The sequence below is a fragment of the Sesamum indicum genome, linkage group LG6, assembly GCF_026168435.1.
Source record: "Sesamum indicum cultivar Baizhima isolate 11 linkage group LG6, ASM2616843v1, whole genome shotgun sequence".
In the NCBI taxonomy this organism is placed as follows: domain Eukaryota; kingdom Viridiplantae; phylum Streptophyta; class Magnoliopsida; order Lamiales; family Pedaliaceae; genus Sesamum; species Sesamum indicum.
The window spans coordinates 19,293,901-19,308,876 of record NC_142662.1 but is presented as its reverse complement, the minus strand read 5'-3'; the positions used below and the strand labels follow the sequence as shown (position 1 = coordinate 19,308,876).

The window sequence follows — 14,976 nt, the reverse complement described above, 5'->3', positions numbered from 1 at the left end:
ATATTTTCAATTTGAGCTAAATGCCCCCCCCCCCCCCCCCACGTTTGTTACACTTTGTCCCCCAACTCTTTTTTTTTTTTCCACACTCGACACCCAATTTTTATATTTTTGTTACAATATTTATATATATTTATTTACATTCAGGAGTATTAAAAGGGAATATTTCAAGAGTGTAAAAACATGCGCGTGAAATTAGAAAATTGATTTTATTTACAATGCTCATTTCAGTAGATCCAATAAATCCAAATAAAATTACACTAACTAGAAGAAAAATTACATGATGAAGGCGTCAATATTTAATTGTTAACAAAATTTGCCTAATTATTGAAATCTTCAAAGTAAAGTTACTTTCTTCATCACTATATAAGAAGGATTGTGGTTAGAAAGATAGGTAAGTATTTGAATTTATTTACTTCATAATATATAGAATGGCTATTCGGTGTTTGAATGTGTTGATTTTCCTAACCTTCATTTTGGCACCAGGTACACCAAATATGAGACCAAAATACTATCATAAAAAATTAAATGACCTAATTCAAAAAAATGCATTTAACCACGTATGTTATGATTGTTTGTTCAAAAGAATTGCAGCGCCACGAATCAACAATACTAATGTTTAGCTAATAAACTATCATTTGATATCTCTAATAAAATTAAAGGACAAAATGCATAAACCTCATGTGTTTTAAAAAGTCTGCAAACTCCCCCTGTTTTTAAAATAGGCTAAAAGCTTCCATGTACTTTGTAAAATTCAACTCAATCGTCCCCTCTACATTAAATCAAACTACCGGTGTTATTTTTTTAAAAATGACCATTATACCCTTAGTTAATATATATTATTTCTTATTTTAATGACCATTGAATCTTTTTTTATCAAATATTGATCGTTAGATCTAATCAATTAATCTCAATCGTTAGATTTTGAAAAAATAAAAGGTCTAGATTCAACAAATTATTTAACTTATATTAAATATAAAATTTTAAAAATATATTATTATTATATATTTAAAGAAAAAAAACTAACTACCCCACCCACCCCTTACCCCCCGCTGCCCCCCACCACCCTCACCACCCCCACCCGCTACCCCCGGCTCCCCCCCACCATCTCGTCGACAGGGACGAGATTTTGTTAAAATCCTCATATCTCTGTAAATTCTTTACTAAATTGAGTGAGGCCGGTTTCGTTAGAATCGTCTTAAAGAGATGAGTCTGATGGTGGTCGTCTGAGATAGAGATTCGACCGGAAGGAGATGAGAAACATGTTCGGCGGTCGTTGCTTGAGCTCACTCTCTATGATTGAGAAAAACTCAAATTGAAGATATGGAAATGTTCGTCTTCAAGATAGGATTCAAATGGTACCACTGACCGTCGGAAATTCGTCCGGACGGTGCCGGAAACTTAGAAACAAGTTTCGGACGAAAAAGGGACGAAATCGCAGGTTTTTTTTCTTTTTTAATTAATTTTAATTATATTAATTAAAATATATTTTAGTTAGTTAAAGATATTTTAAATAATTATAATAATTAAATATTTTTTGCTATTTAATAATAATTATAACAATAATTATTGTAATTAAATATATATTTTAATTAATTAAAAATAATTTTAGATTTAATAATTAACAATTATAAAAATTATTTGAATTGAAATATATTTTTATTTAATATTTAATATTAAATAAAGTAAATATAATTTAATATTTCAATTTAAATTTAATATGAAAAAATTTAATATTTTTTCTTAAGGTTTTGAAATGACAAAAGGAAAACACAAAACAAGCCAAAACGTCTTTGTGTGTTATATAGACCTATAGAGGGGTATTTTAGTCCAAAGTGTCATTAAATATGATATTAACAACAGAAAATGACTACTAAATGCTGCAGACGTGCGTCTCCTCCACTTCCCATTAGTTGCTAACAGAATGAGGGCTTTTTTGTTGACTAAAACAAAATAAGAGGGGGTTTTTAGCCTACTCTGAAAATAGGAAGATGTTTTTTGCATACTTTTTAAAACACAAGGGGATTTCATGCATTTTGTCCTAAAATTAAATGGATAAATTACAGTGGATTTTTCTAAATTCGATATAATTATAAATAATCTCTCATTATTTGAAAAAGTACTAATAACCTCTGATATTTATTGAAATTATGTAATTCTTAATTAGACAGAGACCTGTAATTATCCAACTTTCCCTTGTATTAAAAAAATTGCAAAAAAAGAGGAAAAATTTGTCCACATAATAATAGAAAAAAATTTGAATTTTTTTTTAAATAATTGATTATGTTTTACAATCTGTAAGGGCATAATGTTCAGTTCACTAAAAAAATAGATGTAAATTTAATAAAAACTAACGGACTGTGCCAGTTGTTGGACAACTGTTAAAATTAAAGGACAAAATGTTGGTAATTTCCCAAACAATGAGAGAATATTTATGAATATATCACTTGTGCTTTTTGTAAGCTACCTTAAATTAAATTTAATAAATATATAAGGTAAGTAAATTACACTTTATTTTCTTTGTTGCTAACATTTTTTTTTAGTAGATCCAATAAATCTTGGTATAATTTACACTAACTTGAAGAAAATTACATATTGAAAGAATCAATATTCATGTCATATTGTTAACAAAATTTGGCTAATTTTTTAAATCTTCAAAGTATAGTTACTTTTTCTTCACTACTATATAAGAAGGATTGTAGTTAGAAATATAAGTAAGTGAATGTGTTTATTTTACTTCATAATATATAGCATATATGGCTATTCGGTGTTTGAGTGTTTTGATTTTCCTAACCTTCATTTTAGCACCAGGTACATTATTTCTTCTATGTATATTCCAACTTCCAACATTATTATATAAGGTCTAGTTAATGCGCTATCAAAATAAAAAAACGATCTTAAATTATTTCAAATTATTTAAAATAATTACATATTTTACTGATGGAGGTGTGTCGTTACCTTCATTAGGTATAAATAATATATTATCAAAATTCGAGAAGATTTTATAAGGTAATTAATTTGGTTTGCAAAATATGTGTGGAATAAAATGGCGTCAAATATTTTCATTTGTTTCACAAAATAATCATCACTTTAATGAATTAATAGCTAGCTTTACCAATATGTTTATATTTATTCAAATTTAAGCTAAAGGTAACTGATTTTGTGTATTTTGATTAGTTATTAAATTTATCGGACTCAGATTTTGTTTAATTAGTATAATATCATATTGATATTTTATACATTTATTAGGATTTTACCTAAAATAAAACTTAACGTTGTGTCTTATCTATTTGTATTTTACATTAGCAAAATGATGTATAAATATAATAAGTAAATGAATTGACTTATACATTAAGGTATAAGGGTATTAGAGATATAAAAAACAGAGTATAAAGTTATTGTCATCCAATTAACCAGAATTTTCAAAATTTGAAAGTTTAAATATTTTTTTTATACCGTCCTTATAGTCTAACTAGGGCAAGCCAAATTGAACTTAGCACTTACTATTATTTTGTTTCACATATACAAGCAGATAGTCGAAGGATACAAGTGGTTGACGGTGGAGATCGCAGTTCTCCGTTGCACTCACTTAGCACAGAGCTCTCGAGCACGTCCTTGAAAAGTAAGTGTGGTAACACGTTAGGTAAATGTGGTAAGTCTCTTCGTATATATGCATAGTCGTGTTTCGACTACTATGACTATCAGCGATTTGCTAGAAAGAAGCATATCAGGTATGGGTTACTAAGTGTGATGTACATTGGGGGCAAAATATTTTTTTAATCCCATAAAATAAGTGCAGAATTTCTTTTTGTAGCACAACTATGGCAGGTGACGCTTTTAGTCTCATAAAACTCAAAATCACAATGCCTTTTTTGTCCCAAAACCACAACTTTGTGGGACTATTATGAGTTTTATAGGACTAAAAGCGACATTTGACATAGTTGTGGGTATCAGAACAAATTTCGCCGTTGTTTATAGAACTAAAAAAGTATTTTGCGTTGTATATTGGTTATTAATTCTATATATTTCATGCATGGTGAAGATAACAAATTGATGAAAGGAGTAAGGGACATTGCAAGACCGCCTCCAGTATACAGATGTACTATTATTATGGGCGTGTGCGGCTTGACTATCACTGAAGAGAAATGTGTATCAATGTGTGTGGCTAATTATGGTGATAAACATCCATGGTCAATTTGTTTCCAGCCTGCTGAAACTAAATATATATATTGCTTCTGTGAATTTGATTGCTATAAAAAATAAATATATTAGTATTAAAAGCTACATATTGTAATATGTAATGTTCCTAATGAATAACAAGTATATAATTAAAAATGCTCCTCTCCCATTGTGGATTTTTGCTTTCTGATCATCTTTTATTCGGAAATTGTTATTATTATTATTATGGTAAATGACAGTCACCTTCTCTGAAATTTGATATAATGTAAATTACTTTATGATTTACAACATATTGAAGAAGTACTATACAATATTTATTGATATTTAATTTTCAACTGTGCGGTATCTGGTTAATTTTTTTTTTCCCTCTGTTGGCCGTCAGACAAAAATAATTAATGTTCTTTCTTTTTTACTTCTTATGCTTATGAAAGTATTTTTAATTCTTGAACTTAACAAGAAATGCTCTTGTGAGAAACAATAGCTTACGCGAAACTTACCTAAGATTGGGATTTATTACAATTTACACTATATAATATTGTAAATGAGTAAATTATCTTTTTTATGAAAAAAAGAGCAGTTTATTCCCCCAATCTTTTTTAAAATGAAGCAATTTACCTCTTTAGACAGAGGGGTTAAATCGTTGTATTTTTAAAAAATTATTTTTTTCTTCCATAAGGGAGTGATTTGCTCGTTTGCAATATCTCCAGTGGCTTGCTTGTACTTTTCACATAAGATTGTTCATTTTTTCAATCTTCTTCCGAGAACCCCTTTCATATTGGTTAATGAAAGGCAAAGCACTACTCAAAAATCAGAAAAAAAATCTCATATATTAGATAGAGCTCAAAATCATGCAAATATTTCAATCACAGGTCACGAGTATTATAATAAACGTTGATTAATTATAGTCAAAACTTAAGTTTTCGTATCAATTTACTTGACTATAGTAAACAGTATCAATTTTTAAGCCGTAACGAGTAGAGAATAATCATTTTCTTTTTCTTTTTTTGTAGTGATCCAAGCATAAAAAAAAATATCAAATAAATCAAGAAAAAAATAAATACCATAAAAAAACAATAGTTATTTCAATCCAACAGATAACTCTCCATCTATTGCAAGTTTATGATAGCATTAATCATAATATTTTGGGAGGAAGAAAAGTAAGAGATTAAATGGGTTAACAATTATACTCGCACAAGCACAGACGTTGTGCTCCAATTGATGAGGAACAAAATGCCTTAGGGTTTAGGTCTGGATATTTGGCGACGCATCGCCGGACGCAGCACGGATTATCGCACAGTCTTTCGCCGCACGCACCTAGGCCATCTTGGCATCTCTTGGCCAACGTCGCTGCATCGCCCGCTTGGACCATCTCACCAACTGCATTATATATATACCAAGATTATATTTCTCAAATCATCACAATGTACACTCCAAATGCAACATAATTTGAAATAAAAATTTTAATTTATGGAACTAATTGTTATACAATTACCGGCCGCCAACAACTATGGTAAATTATCAACAACTCAAGACGGAAAAATTGTATTTTACGTCCCACAACTTATCTTATTTGTGATGCTTAACCAAATTTAAGTCACAAAAAGTTGCAGTTTCAGTCTCAACCACAAATTACATTAAATATTCAACAGAACACGTGTAAATCATGTGCTCCCTCCGTTAAATCAATAGTCAGTTCCTTAACGAAGCACGTGTTTAGTGGAATTTATGGTTGGGACTAAATACATAATTTTTTTGTAATTTGTGTGACTAAATCTGGTGAATACTAAAATAATGAGACCAAAATTATAAATAGAATAAATTGTGGGACGTAAATTGCTCATTGTCACACTAAAGACATATAATAAGTAATTGATATTTACAATTTAAGTAGACGAACAACTGCTATTAAAATAGATAAAATCGTCGAGTTATAAAATTAGTTCACCTGAGGCCAGAACAAGGACAGAGATGATGAGATGGAAGGATGGATTTACTACAGCCATTTTCTTGCTGATCAACTGGAAATGGAATGTTTGTTTGATGTTTATCTCTACATTTATATACATAGAAGATGATCTCTTTTTAGATTGCTGTAATATTTCTGACCAAGATTATATTTGCAGCGTGTCTATAAAGTCCAATGTAATAACATATAATTACTATATTTAAGTGCAAATTACAGCAATCATACACGTTCTCTTTTTCAGCTTACAAGAAATTTTCTTTTAAGTCTACACACGCCTCCTTCCCACAGAATCTGCAGAGGAATGATTTATCATTTAATGATTTTTTTTATTTAGTTTTAATAATTTGTCAAACTTGGAGTAGTTTTTTTTTTTTCCTGATAGACACTATATGGTTTGAGAAGTGATACTAGTTATTATGACGTTTGTTCCCATCCAATAAATAAATCCACATATTAATAAAAATTACGGGGTTTGTAGATATCAGTGAAAAGTTGAATGAAAACCCATATTTGTAGATTAAATACATATTTTCTGACTAAATTACTCCTATAAGGGTGATGATGTACCTCTTCATATACATTAGTCTGTGAAGATTTATAAAGGTAGTTCGGTCAAAACTAATTTGCTTGATTTGCAGTAAGTCAGTAATAAGTTGATTTGGGATAAATATGAATTTTTATTTAAATTTTTTTGTCGATATCAAATAAATTTTATGAATTTTGACTAACAAATGAATCTATTTATTGGATTCACATTAGTTGTACTAGATATAATTTTGTGAATCACAAAGATAGTGTAATTATCCCTTAGTTGTTTTATAAACTTTTCAAGTCAAAATTAACGTCATGTTATTTTATTTTTCTTCCCGATGTGGCCCTGTGAAAGATGTGCCACAAGTTCGAGTCTTGTGAAGAAGTCGAAAACTAGTTTTGACCCTCCTTTCAAAGAAATATTTTTATTATTAATAATAATAATAATAAATAAATTACAATAACTTGATATGAGCAATATCAATTCAACCTACACCAATATCTCAATACACTGAGCGATACATCTATTCAATCAATATAACTAACAATAATAAATAAACTACAAAAATTCACTTAAAGTGAAACAAATATCCACACGTCCATTAGAAATCGAACCCATAACATCGAATTTGTTCATGAAACTTCAACCTTAATCTTGAACACCATACTAAGACATCATTAATAAATGTTATTTTATTTCGTTCATCGCCTAAGATGTACAATAGGAGAATCTCATATAGAAAATAGTGAATCCTTTTGTTCACATAGATTACATAGTGATTTCATCCCGAGTCATGGAACATTAATTCCACCCACATGTTTCCACATACTTGAGAAAAGAGATAGATGATAAACTTGAAACATACCCTTAATAATATATATAATTAGGGAAAATTACAACGAACTGTCCTAAAATTTGATACAATCATAAATATTTTTTTATTGTTTGAAAAAAAATATTAATATCTCAAATCTCAAACAAGCATGAATGTGATTTACCCTATATGTGTATTTATTTTATTTCAGAAGATTATAAATGAAACTATTTAATTTTGTAAAAATAATTTTTAAAAAATTAAATTATTATTCATAATTATTTATGAAATTATTATTATGTTAAAGATACAAATTATTTTACAAATATATATTAAATTAATATAAATATTATTTGGTGTCTGAAATTTACCCCCCCCCCCCCCAGCATGCTTCATAAAATTAAAAAACATATCTGAATCGAAGGGACTCATTGTCTTGAAAAATAATGGTATTTATTTCAATTCCAACACAAAGAAAAAAAGGGATTAAACGCCTTAACAATCATACTCGCACAAGCACACGCGTGGCGGTACAAGTGAGATACAAATTGCCTTGGGGTTTAGGTATGCTGGATATTTGGCCGTGCATCTCCGGCTGCAACACGGCGCATCGCACACCGATTCACCGCACACGCCTAGACCATCTTGACATCTTTTGTTCGACTTTGCTGCATCGCCCACATGAGCCATCTCGCCAACTACATTAGTTATATCACCATATTAGCTACTTATTATACGTAAGACGTGGAATGTCATGTCTTAGTTATGACGTAATTTTTACACACATAACATGCGCATGTTAAATGAAAAGGTAAATAATAACATGCTCTCTTGAGATTTTTTATAATTATAAATATCTCATCGTTGTTGGAAAAAATACAAACCTCCCGACAATAGGATGTCACAAAAGGGTATTTGTAATTTTTCAAACAACGTGGAAATATTTGTAGTTATGACAAATTTTAGAAAAGTCCGTTGTAATTTACCCTAAATAAAATAATGATACAACAAGGTTTGATAATACCTATGGTAATTATCAAACAACTAATGACAAGTAATAAGTAAATCAGTAATTACTCTATGGAAAATTCTAGTCCGGACCTGGATTAGCAGAACCTAAGTCAATCATATGGCAAGTACAATACATTTATCGTGTGATTGGTGTATAGTTAAGGAAGAGTGACCAATCAAATAGTAAATATATTATATTTGCTCAATGATTACTTTAATTCGACCAAATTTGATCGAAACTAAAATTTTCCTTACTTTATAAATAGAGCTGCAAAATTTGTTCACCTGAGGCAAAAATAAGGACAAAGATGATGAGACAGAAGGATGGATTGACAACAGCCATTTTCTTGCTTATCAACTGGAAATGCAGTGTTAAATTGGTGTTTGCCTCCACATTATATACGTAGCATATTATCTCTTTTTTGAGATTGCTGTAATATTTCTGACAAAGATTAATGTGATCACTTATTTACTATTATTTTTTTTAGTCAGGATTACAAGTAGTTTGACCAATTCACCCACAAGAAACACAAAATATTTTGTCAAGCCATTGAAAATAAAATTTCTTCTCTCTCTCTCTTCCTTTTAAAAATTCATGATTGAAAATTGTTATTATATATATATATAGTATTACTATTATTTTTGAGCAAATTTTCAGCATTTTTTTTCTTCTTTCTCTTAGCAATATTCCATCAATTAAAAAAAAGAAATGGTATTTTCTCTACTTTCTCTTACAATTTTCTGTATAACTTTTAGATATTTTTCAATGACATAATAAATTAGATTTTATCCTCATTTAAATCTCCTTTTAATAATTGTATTTGAGAGTACAATTTTATTGAAAAACCATTTTTTTATTAATAAAATATTTTTACTTGATCATATCTTAACCAAATATACTAAAGAGAATCACAATTTATTTTTTTCAAATTTAGGAATTGAAATAGATTTTTTCAATGAAAAAGAAAAACATGACTAAATAAAACAAACAAGAAAAGAAATTTAAGATGAAGTAAATATAAAAGTTGCCGTGGTGTTCTTCTCCTTCTTCTTCTTTTTTTTTTTTTTTACCCAAAATTTTATTGTATTTGTTTAATGCAATTAAATAGAAATATGATAAAATGAATATATTATCAAAGCTATTGAAATATGTTAAATTTTAACGTAAACTTTACCAATCAAAATTAGTTATTTTAATGTCCTTACACTGAATAAATAGTATAGATATAAATAATAGTTTTAATAATAGATCACCCATTTTTGTGAAAAAAAGAAAGTAAAAACAATAGGCTGTTTAAACAATCAAAACTCCTGACCAGGTAGAAAAAGCATATTAAACTCAAAAATCCTTCTTGAAATTATCCAAAAAAAAAGAGAAAAAAAGAAATTGAACCCCATTTCTCCAACAAGAATTGGGTTTGAAACTCTGAATTTTGATGCATCACTACGGGCCACAAACAGTTGAGAGACGACAAATAGCCGGCGGCTCCCGACCCGGATAAACGGGTCGAAGTCGGGTCTGGCATGGTATAGCTCTGGGCTGCACATATTTTAAGCGCAAAAATCTGGGTCTTTATATTGGGAATGGAATCATACGTTTGTATGGGGAAGTCTAATTGAATGTTTATTCCAACAGAAACTGTGTGAGAGAACAGAGGAAGTGGAGCTTCTTAAGCAGTTCTCTTCTGCGTGTTCTTACTGTAAGCATTCCATTTATGAGTAATACTGTGGTGAATTGCTTTTTTGATGTGTGTGCTGTGACTGTGATGTTTGAAGAAAAACCCATCTCTTAATTCGCACAGAAGAACTCGTTTTTGCTTTGTGATTGTTTCAGTATCTGTTATTGCAATATCTTGAGTTTGCTGATTTTGATATCGGGGGATTGTTTTTGGCTGAATCTTGGATGAGTTTCCTGGAATGAAACTTCATTGTAGTATCAAAATCTTTGGTTTTTGTTCTTAATAATTGTATTCATGGGATGCCTTGTTTTTTTTTCTTTACGAGTCGCTTGTTCTGAGAAGATTGGTATGATAAAACATGTGGAAAAAGATGCAGCGATCTTTTCTCTGCTGCTCTTTCTTTGGAAACTTGCAATGCTTACTGTGAATAGTTTGCTTATATAAGATTGAATAGAACTTTTTGCAGCATTTCATAAACAAAACCAGCTAGATGGTTTTGCTATGTTTCACATTGCCGATAATTGAATTGCTGTATTTTTGGGATAAAATTTCTTGATGAAAACTGCGTTTTTGGAAAGCAAGGATTAATAAGTTGTGCTTTCTTTCCCTCTCAAGCCCATTTTCACGATCCTCAGGAGTTAAAGTGTCGAGTTGGAAAATATACAGGCTTCTAACTTGTCCAGGGGTAAATATTTTCATGTCTTGTCGCTGATAAACGATATTTGCACTATTTCGGTAATTAGTGTAATTCTTTAGAGAAAAGTGTGGTAATTAATTTATTTCTAGAATAAAGGGAAATAAGGAGTGTAAAGCATCATTTACTGTTTTTATAGGAGAAGAGTGATTTATTTTTTAGGTGGCAGCTAGTTCATTAGTTCAATAGTGTAGTATATCCTGGTCTTCCGGTTCATAACCAGGGAAATCCTGATACTTGGAGTTCGTCTATCTCTTTGTTTGCTCCTCATAGATACCAACTTGTTCACAAATTTAGATATTTGAGATTGGATGACTTGACAACTTAGTCTCTTCCGACTTGAATGGTGCCAGATGGAAGCAAAAGCCCAAGCATCCATTAATAAGTATGCAGCTGATATTTCTTCGATAAAAGCGGCAGAAGAACGCATCAGCCCTTACGCGTACAAAACTCCAGTCTTGTCCTCAGAAACTCTGAATTCTATCTCTGGAAGAAAACTTTACTTTAAATGTGAATGTTTTCAGAAAGGGTGAGATACTGGATGTTGACTTTTGTTCGAAATTTCTTAACTCTTGTTCCTGCACAACACTTGAGCATATGCAGCACTTTAAGGGTTTGCAGATGTAATTAAGCACCTCTTTGTTTCCTTGTAAGATCAGCGGAGCGTTCAAGTTTAGAGGGGCCTGCAACGCCGTATTTTCACTTACAGATGATGAGGCAGCTAAAGGGGTTGTAACACATAGCAGGTTATACCTGAGCTCACTAATACCACATCGTTGGTTTTCTGGATATACTTGTTTGAATGCTGATTGATACTACCTCTCGAAATAGTGGTAATCATGCCGCGGCACTTTCTTTGGCTGCAAAACTACGAGGAATTCCGGCACACATAGTCATTCCAAAAAATGCTCCAAAATGCAAAGTTGAGAACGTCATGCGGTACGGTGGTCAGATTATCTGGAGTGAGGCTAATGTGCAATCCAGGGAGGAGGTTGCCGCAAAGGTTTTACAAGATACCGGTGCTGTTCTTATTCATCCGTATAATGATGGGCGCATCATAAGGTAGGTCCCATGGCCTGAGCATGTCTTTCTCTCTCGCCCAATATGATTAAATCTGTGTAGATAGCCTAGATTGTGTCCTTTCCAATATGCCTAGTTCTGATGCTGAAACTTCCATGCTGTTGGATATCCTTCCTCACTTTAATATGTTACAACAATCAAATAATTTGTTGAGAACTCACTAACTCCTGTTAATCAATAGAAATCTCTGTTTGTTGTTGGGGCAGGGGACTTGCGTTTTTCCTTGGATTTTTCCGTGTGGCCTTTTATGTTCATTCAAATTTTACCTGTTTCGGACATGGTCATGGTAGAAACAACTGTGCACTTCTGCTGTTCTGTTGAATGACTACTTATGTCGCCTATGCTGCCACCTTTGATGGTTTTGAGTTACTACTTGGTTCATTTTCATGCTTGTCATACCAAAGGAAATAATAAATAAATTGTAAGATTCCTGTGCTGTAGTGTTGCCGATGCTGAGAGTATAGTGTATCAACCCAAGCACATTGGATATAAATTTTATATGAACACATAGAATGAAAATTTGTCTACCTTAACACCATTTTCGTTCAGTGGACAGGGAACCATATCTCTGGAGCTTTTGGAGCAGGTTCCTCACATTGACACCATCATAATTCCCGTAAGCGGTGTGATCTCTCTCTGTCTCTCAAGTCCATTCATACCCTGCCTCTGACATCATATTCACATGCTTAAGACATTTTAGTCATGAATTCCAGGAGGTGGCTTGATTTCAGGGGTGGCATTAGCTGCCAAATCCATTAATCCTGCAATCAGGATACTGGCTGCCGAACCAAAGGGGGCCGATGATGCTGCTCGGTCCAAAGCTGCAGGCAGTATTGTAACTTTGCCCGAGACCAAGACCATCGCTGACGGTCTTCGAGCTTTTCTTGGAAGTCTCACATGGTAAAACCCCTAATATCATGCATAAACAGCCTTGCTTTTACATGCCATGATTCTGTATCTTTTCTCTCTCACTCAAACATGCAGGCCTGTCATTCGAGATTTGGTGGATGACATCATTACTGTCGACGATCAAGAGATAGTTGAAGCAATGAGACTCTGCTATGAAATCCTGAAAGTGGCCATAGAGCCAAGTGGAGCGATCGGCCTTGCTGCCGTTCTATCCAACAGTTTCAGGAATAATCCAGCTTGGAACGACTGCAAAAACATCGGCATTATACTCTCGGGTGGCAACGTGGATCTAGATGTGCTCTGGGAATCCATAAATAAAAGAGTAAGAGAGCAAGACTAAATTCATCCATGTTGAAAGGTTCATCCATGTGCTCTTTTTTCTGATGCACTCAGCAAAAATTCACAGTTCTCATTCTTGGACTCGCCAAAGTTTACTTGGGCATGCATTGAATTGTTTGTTGTAGTTCTTGCCGGATTTTACTTAAGGCCTTGTGGACATAGTTTATCAAATTATGTGATTATTAAATTAAAATGTAGTCTTATTTTTATATAATTTCATATTGCTATTTTTATCAATAATGCTATTATCATTGTCACTTTGCTAAAAATTTTGATATAATATTACGAGGTGGATTATAATATTTGTTATATTAAGTAATTGTTGAATATTATTAATTTTATTAATAATATTACTTGTTTATAGAATTACAATATTAATAATTACATAAATAAATAAAAATTAAATAAACACACGAGTCGACTCATGAACTTCTGAATATATATTTTTGACTCAAGCTCGAGTTCAAAATTTTAATTGAGTCAGCTCACTATGTTTATGAACCGACTCGACTCGTCTCGTACCCATAATAATTTTTTTGCACTGTCATTGAAAAAAGTAACATTAACATTTAAAATAATTAAAATTTAAATAGGCAATAAGCTTGATTTTCACCATATGACTTGGTTTTTTCTCTTTGTTGAACCTATCTTCCAAAGCGCACAAGTTTTCAAATAATTGCATTACATTAGCTCTTTTTATTTGAAAAATTATACATACATCTACAAAAAAATGTCAATATTATCTATATAAACTATTCTTATTTTTAAAAAACTACATATACATTTTTCAAAAACGTCAACAACGTTACACAAATTACTCGTATTCTTCGATTGTCAAAAGTTTGTATAAATAGATTATAAATCAGATATAACTGTGACGAAGAGGGTGTTTGGCTAAACTTTTCTAAAACATCTTATAATATTTTGGATCTTATTTTAAAAATAAGCTCCTGAAGTATTTGGATAAAATAAGATGTTAAAACTTATAAGATGTTAGGGTGTTTGACATAATAAGGTCTTTTATTGGTAAAATGACTAAAATGGTTATGATAATATTATAATCAAATAAGTTGTTATTTCTTGACATATTTTGCTTTAAAAATTCTTAAAATATTATTATAAATAGTACACATTAGTTTAATTCAAAATAAAAATAGATAATCTTTTTACGATAAAATAAAACAACAACGAATTATTACCAAAACTTTTGAATAAAAATAATTATATGCACATTCATACTAGTCAAATATTAGTATAGATATATAATTTATATTTTTTTTGTTAATGCAATGATTATTTCTAGTCGTATAATTTATAATGTTTTGAATTTATATTTTTCGGTAATATAATGTTTTGAATGTTAGAAAAATTAAATAGTAAAAAATAAATAAATTCTAAAGAGAAAAAATGTGTGTGTGTGTGTGAGAGAGAGAGAGAGAGAGAGAGGAGAGTGTATGTGTGTGTGTGTGAGAGAGAGAGAGAGAGTGTGTACTGTCTGTGTGAGCGTATGAATGGAGATATTTTTGTCTTATAATATATTAATTTTATATAACTTATAAGATCGTATAAAAATAATTAGAAAAGTTAACTTTTTTTAAAAAAAATTATAAAATCAAAAAATTTTATTTTTAAAAAAAAATTATCAAATAATTTATTGAAGCTTACAAGCTCTCTAATATCTTATTAGATGTTTTTACGAGCTATAAATTTCGCCAAATACCCTCTAAATCATTTAACCAACGGCTGTCTGTACGGATACATGCATGCAGTCAATAT

General features: G+C 30.8%; 1 protein-coding gene, 2 long non-coding RNA genes and 1 other non-coding gene across 5 annotated transcripts; 2 read left to right on the top strand and 2 right to left on the bottom strand.

Annotated features, from left to right (window-relative positions):
• The first annotated feature begins 2,721 nt into the window (after positions 1-2,721).
• On the top strand, positions 2,722-4,324 carry LOC105164109 (uncharacterized). Its single transcript, XR_016066227.1, has 3 exons — positions 2,722-2,808; positions 3,530-3,619; positions 4,040-4,324. It is a non-coding gene; the product is annotated as an uncharacterized LOC105164109 (long non-coding RNA).
• Positions 4,325-5,234: 910 nt separating this feature from the next.
• Positions 5,235-6,202, bottom strand: LOC105164110 (uncharacterized). The gene is made up of 2 exons (XR_016066166.1): positions 6,122-6,202; positions 5,235-5,553 (listed from the first exon to the last, which is right to left on the bottom strand). It is a non-coding gene; the product is annotated as an uncharacterized LOC105164110 (transcript).
• Positions 6,203-7,919: 1,717 nt separating this feature from the next.
• LOC105164111 (uncharacterized) lies at positions 7,920-8,871 on the bottom strand. Its single transcript, XR_847989.2, has 2 exons — positions 8,785-8,871; positions 7,920-8,186 (listed from the first exon to the last, which is right to left on the bottom strand). It is a non-coding gene; the product is annotated as an uncharacterized LOC105164111 (long non-coding RNA).
• A 980-nt stretch (positions 8,872-9,851) lies between these two features.
• Positions 9,852-13,414, top strand: SR (serine racemase). Of its 2 annotated transcripts, XM_011082682.3 has the most exons (8): positions 9,852-10,026; positions 10,136-10,199; positions 11,226-11,401; positions 11,532-11,618; positions 11,704-11,934; positions 12,502-12,575; positions 12,666-12,852; positions 12,937-13,414. In XM_011082682.3, the coding sequence occupies exons 3-8, from the start codon at positions 11,226-11,228 to the stop codon at positions 13,199-13,201; spliced, it is 1,020 nt and encodes a 339-aa protein (XP_011080984.1). In that variant the 5' UTR covers positions 9,852-10,026; positions 10,136-10,199; the 3' UTR covers positions 13,202-13,414. The 2 variants fall into 2 exon arrangements, with proteins under 2 accessions (XP_011080984.1, XP_011080985.1); XM_011082683.3 differs by lacking the exons at positions 9,852-10,026; positions 10,136-10,199 and having other exon boundaries at positions 11,254-11,401; positions 11,527-11,618.
• Positions 13,415-14,976: the final 1,562 nt, after the last annotated feature.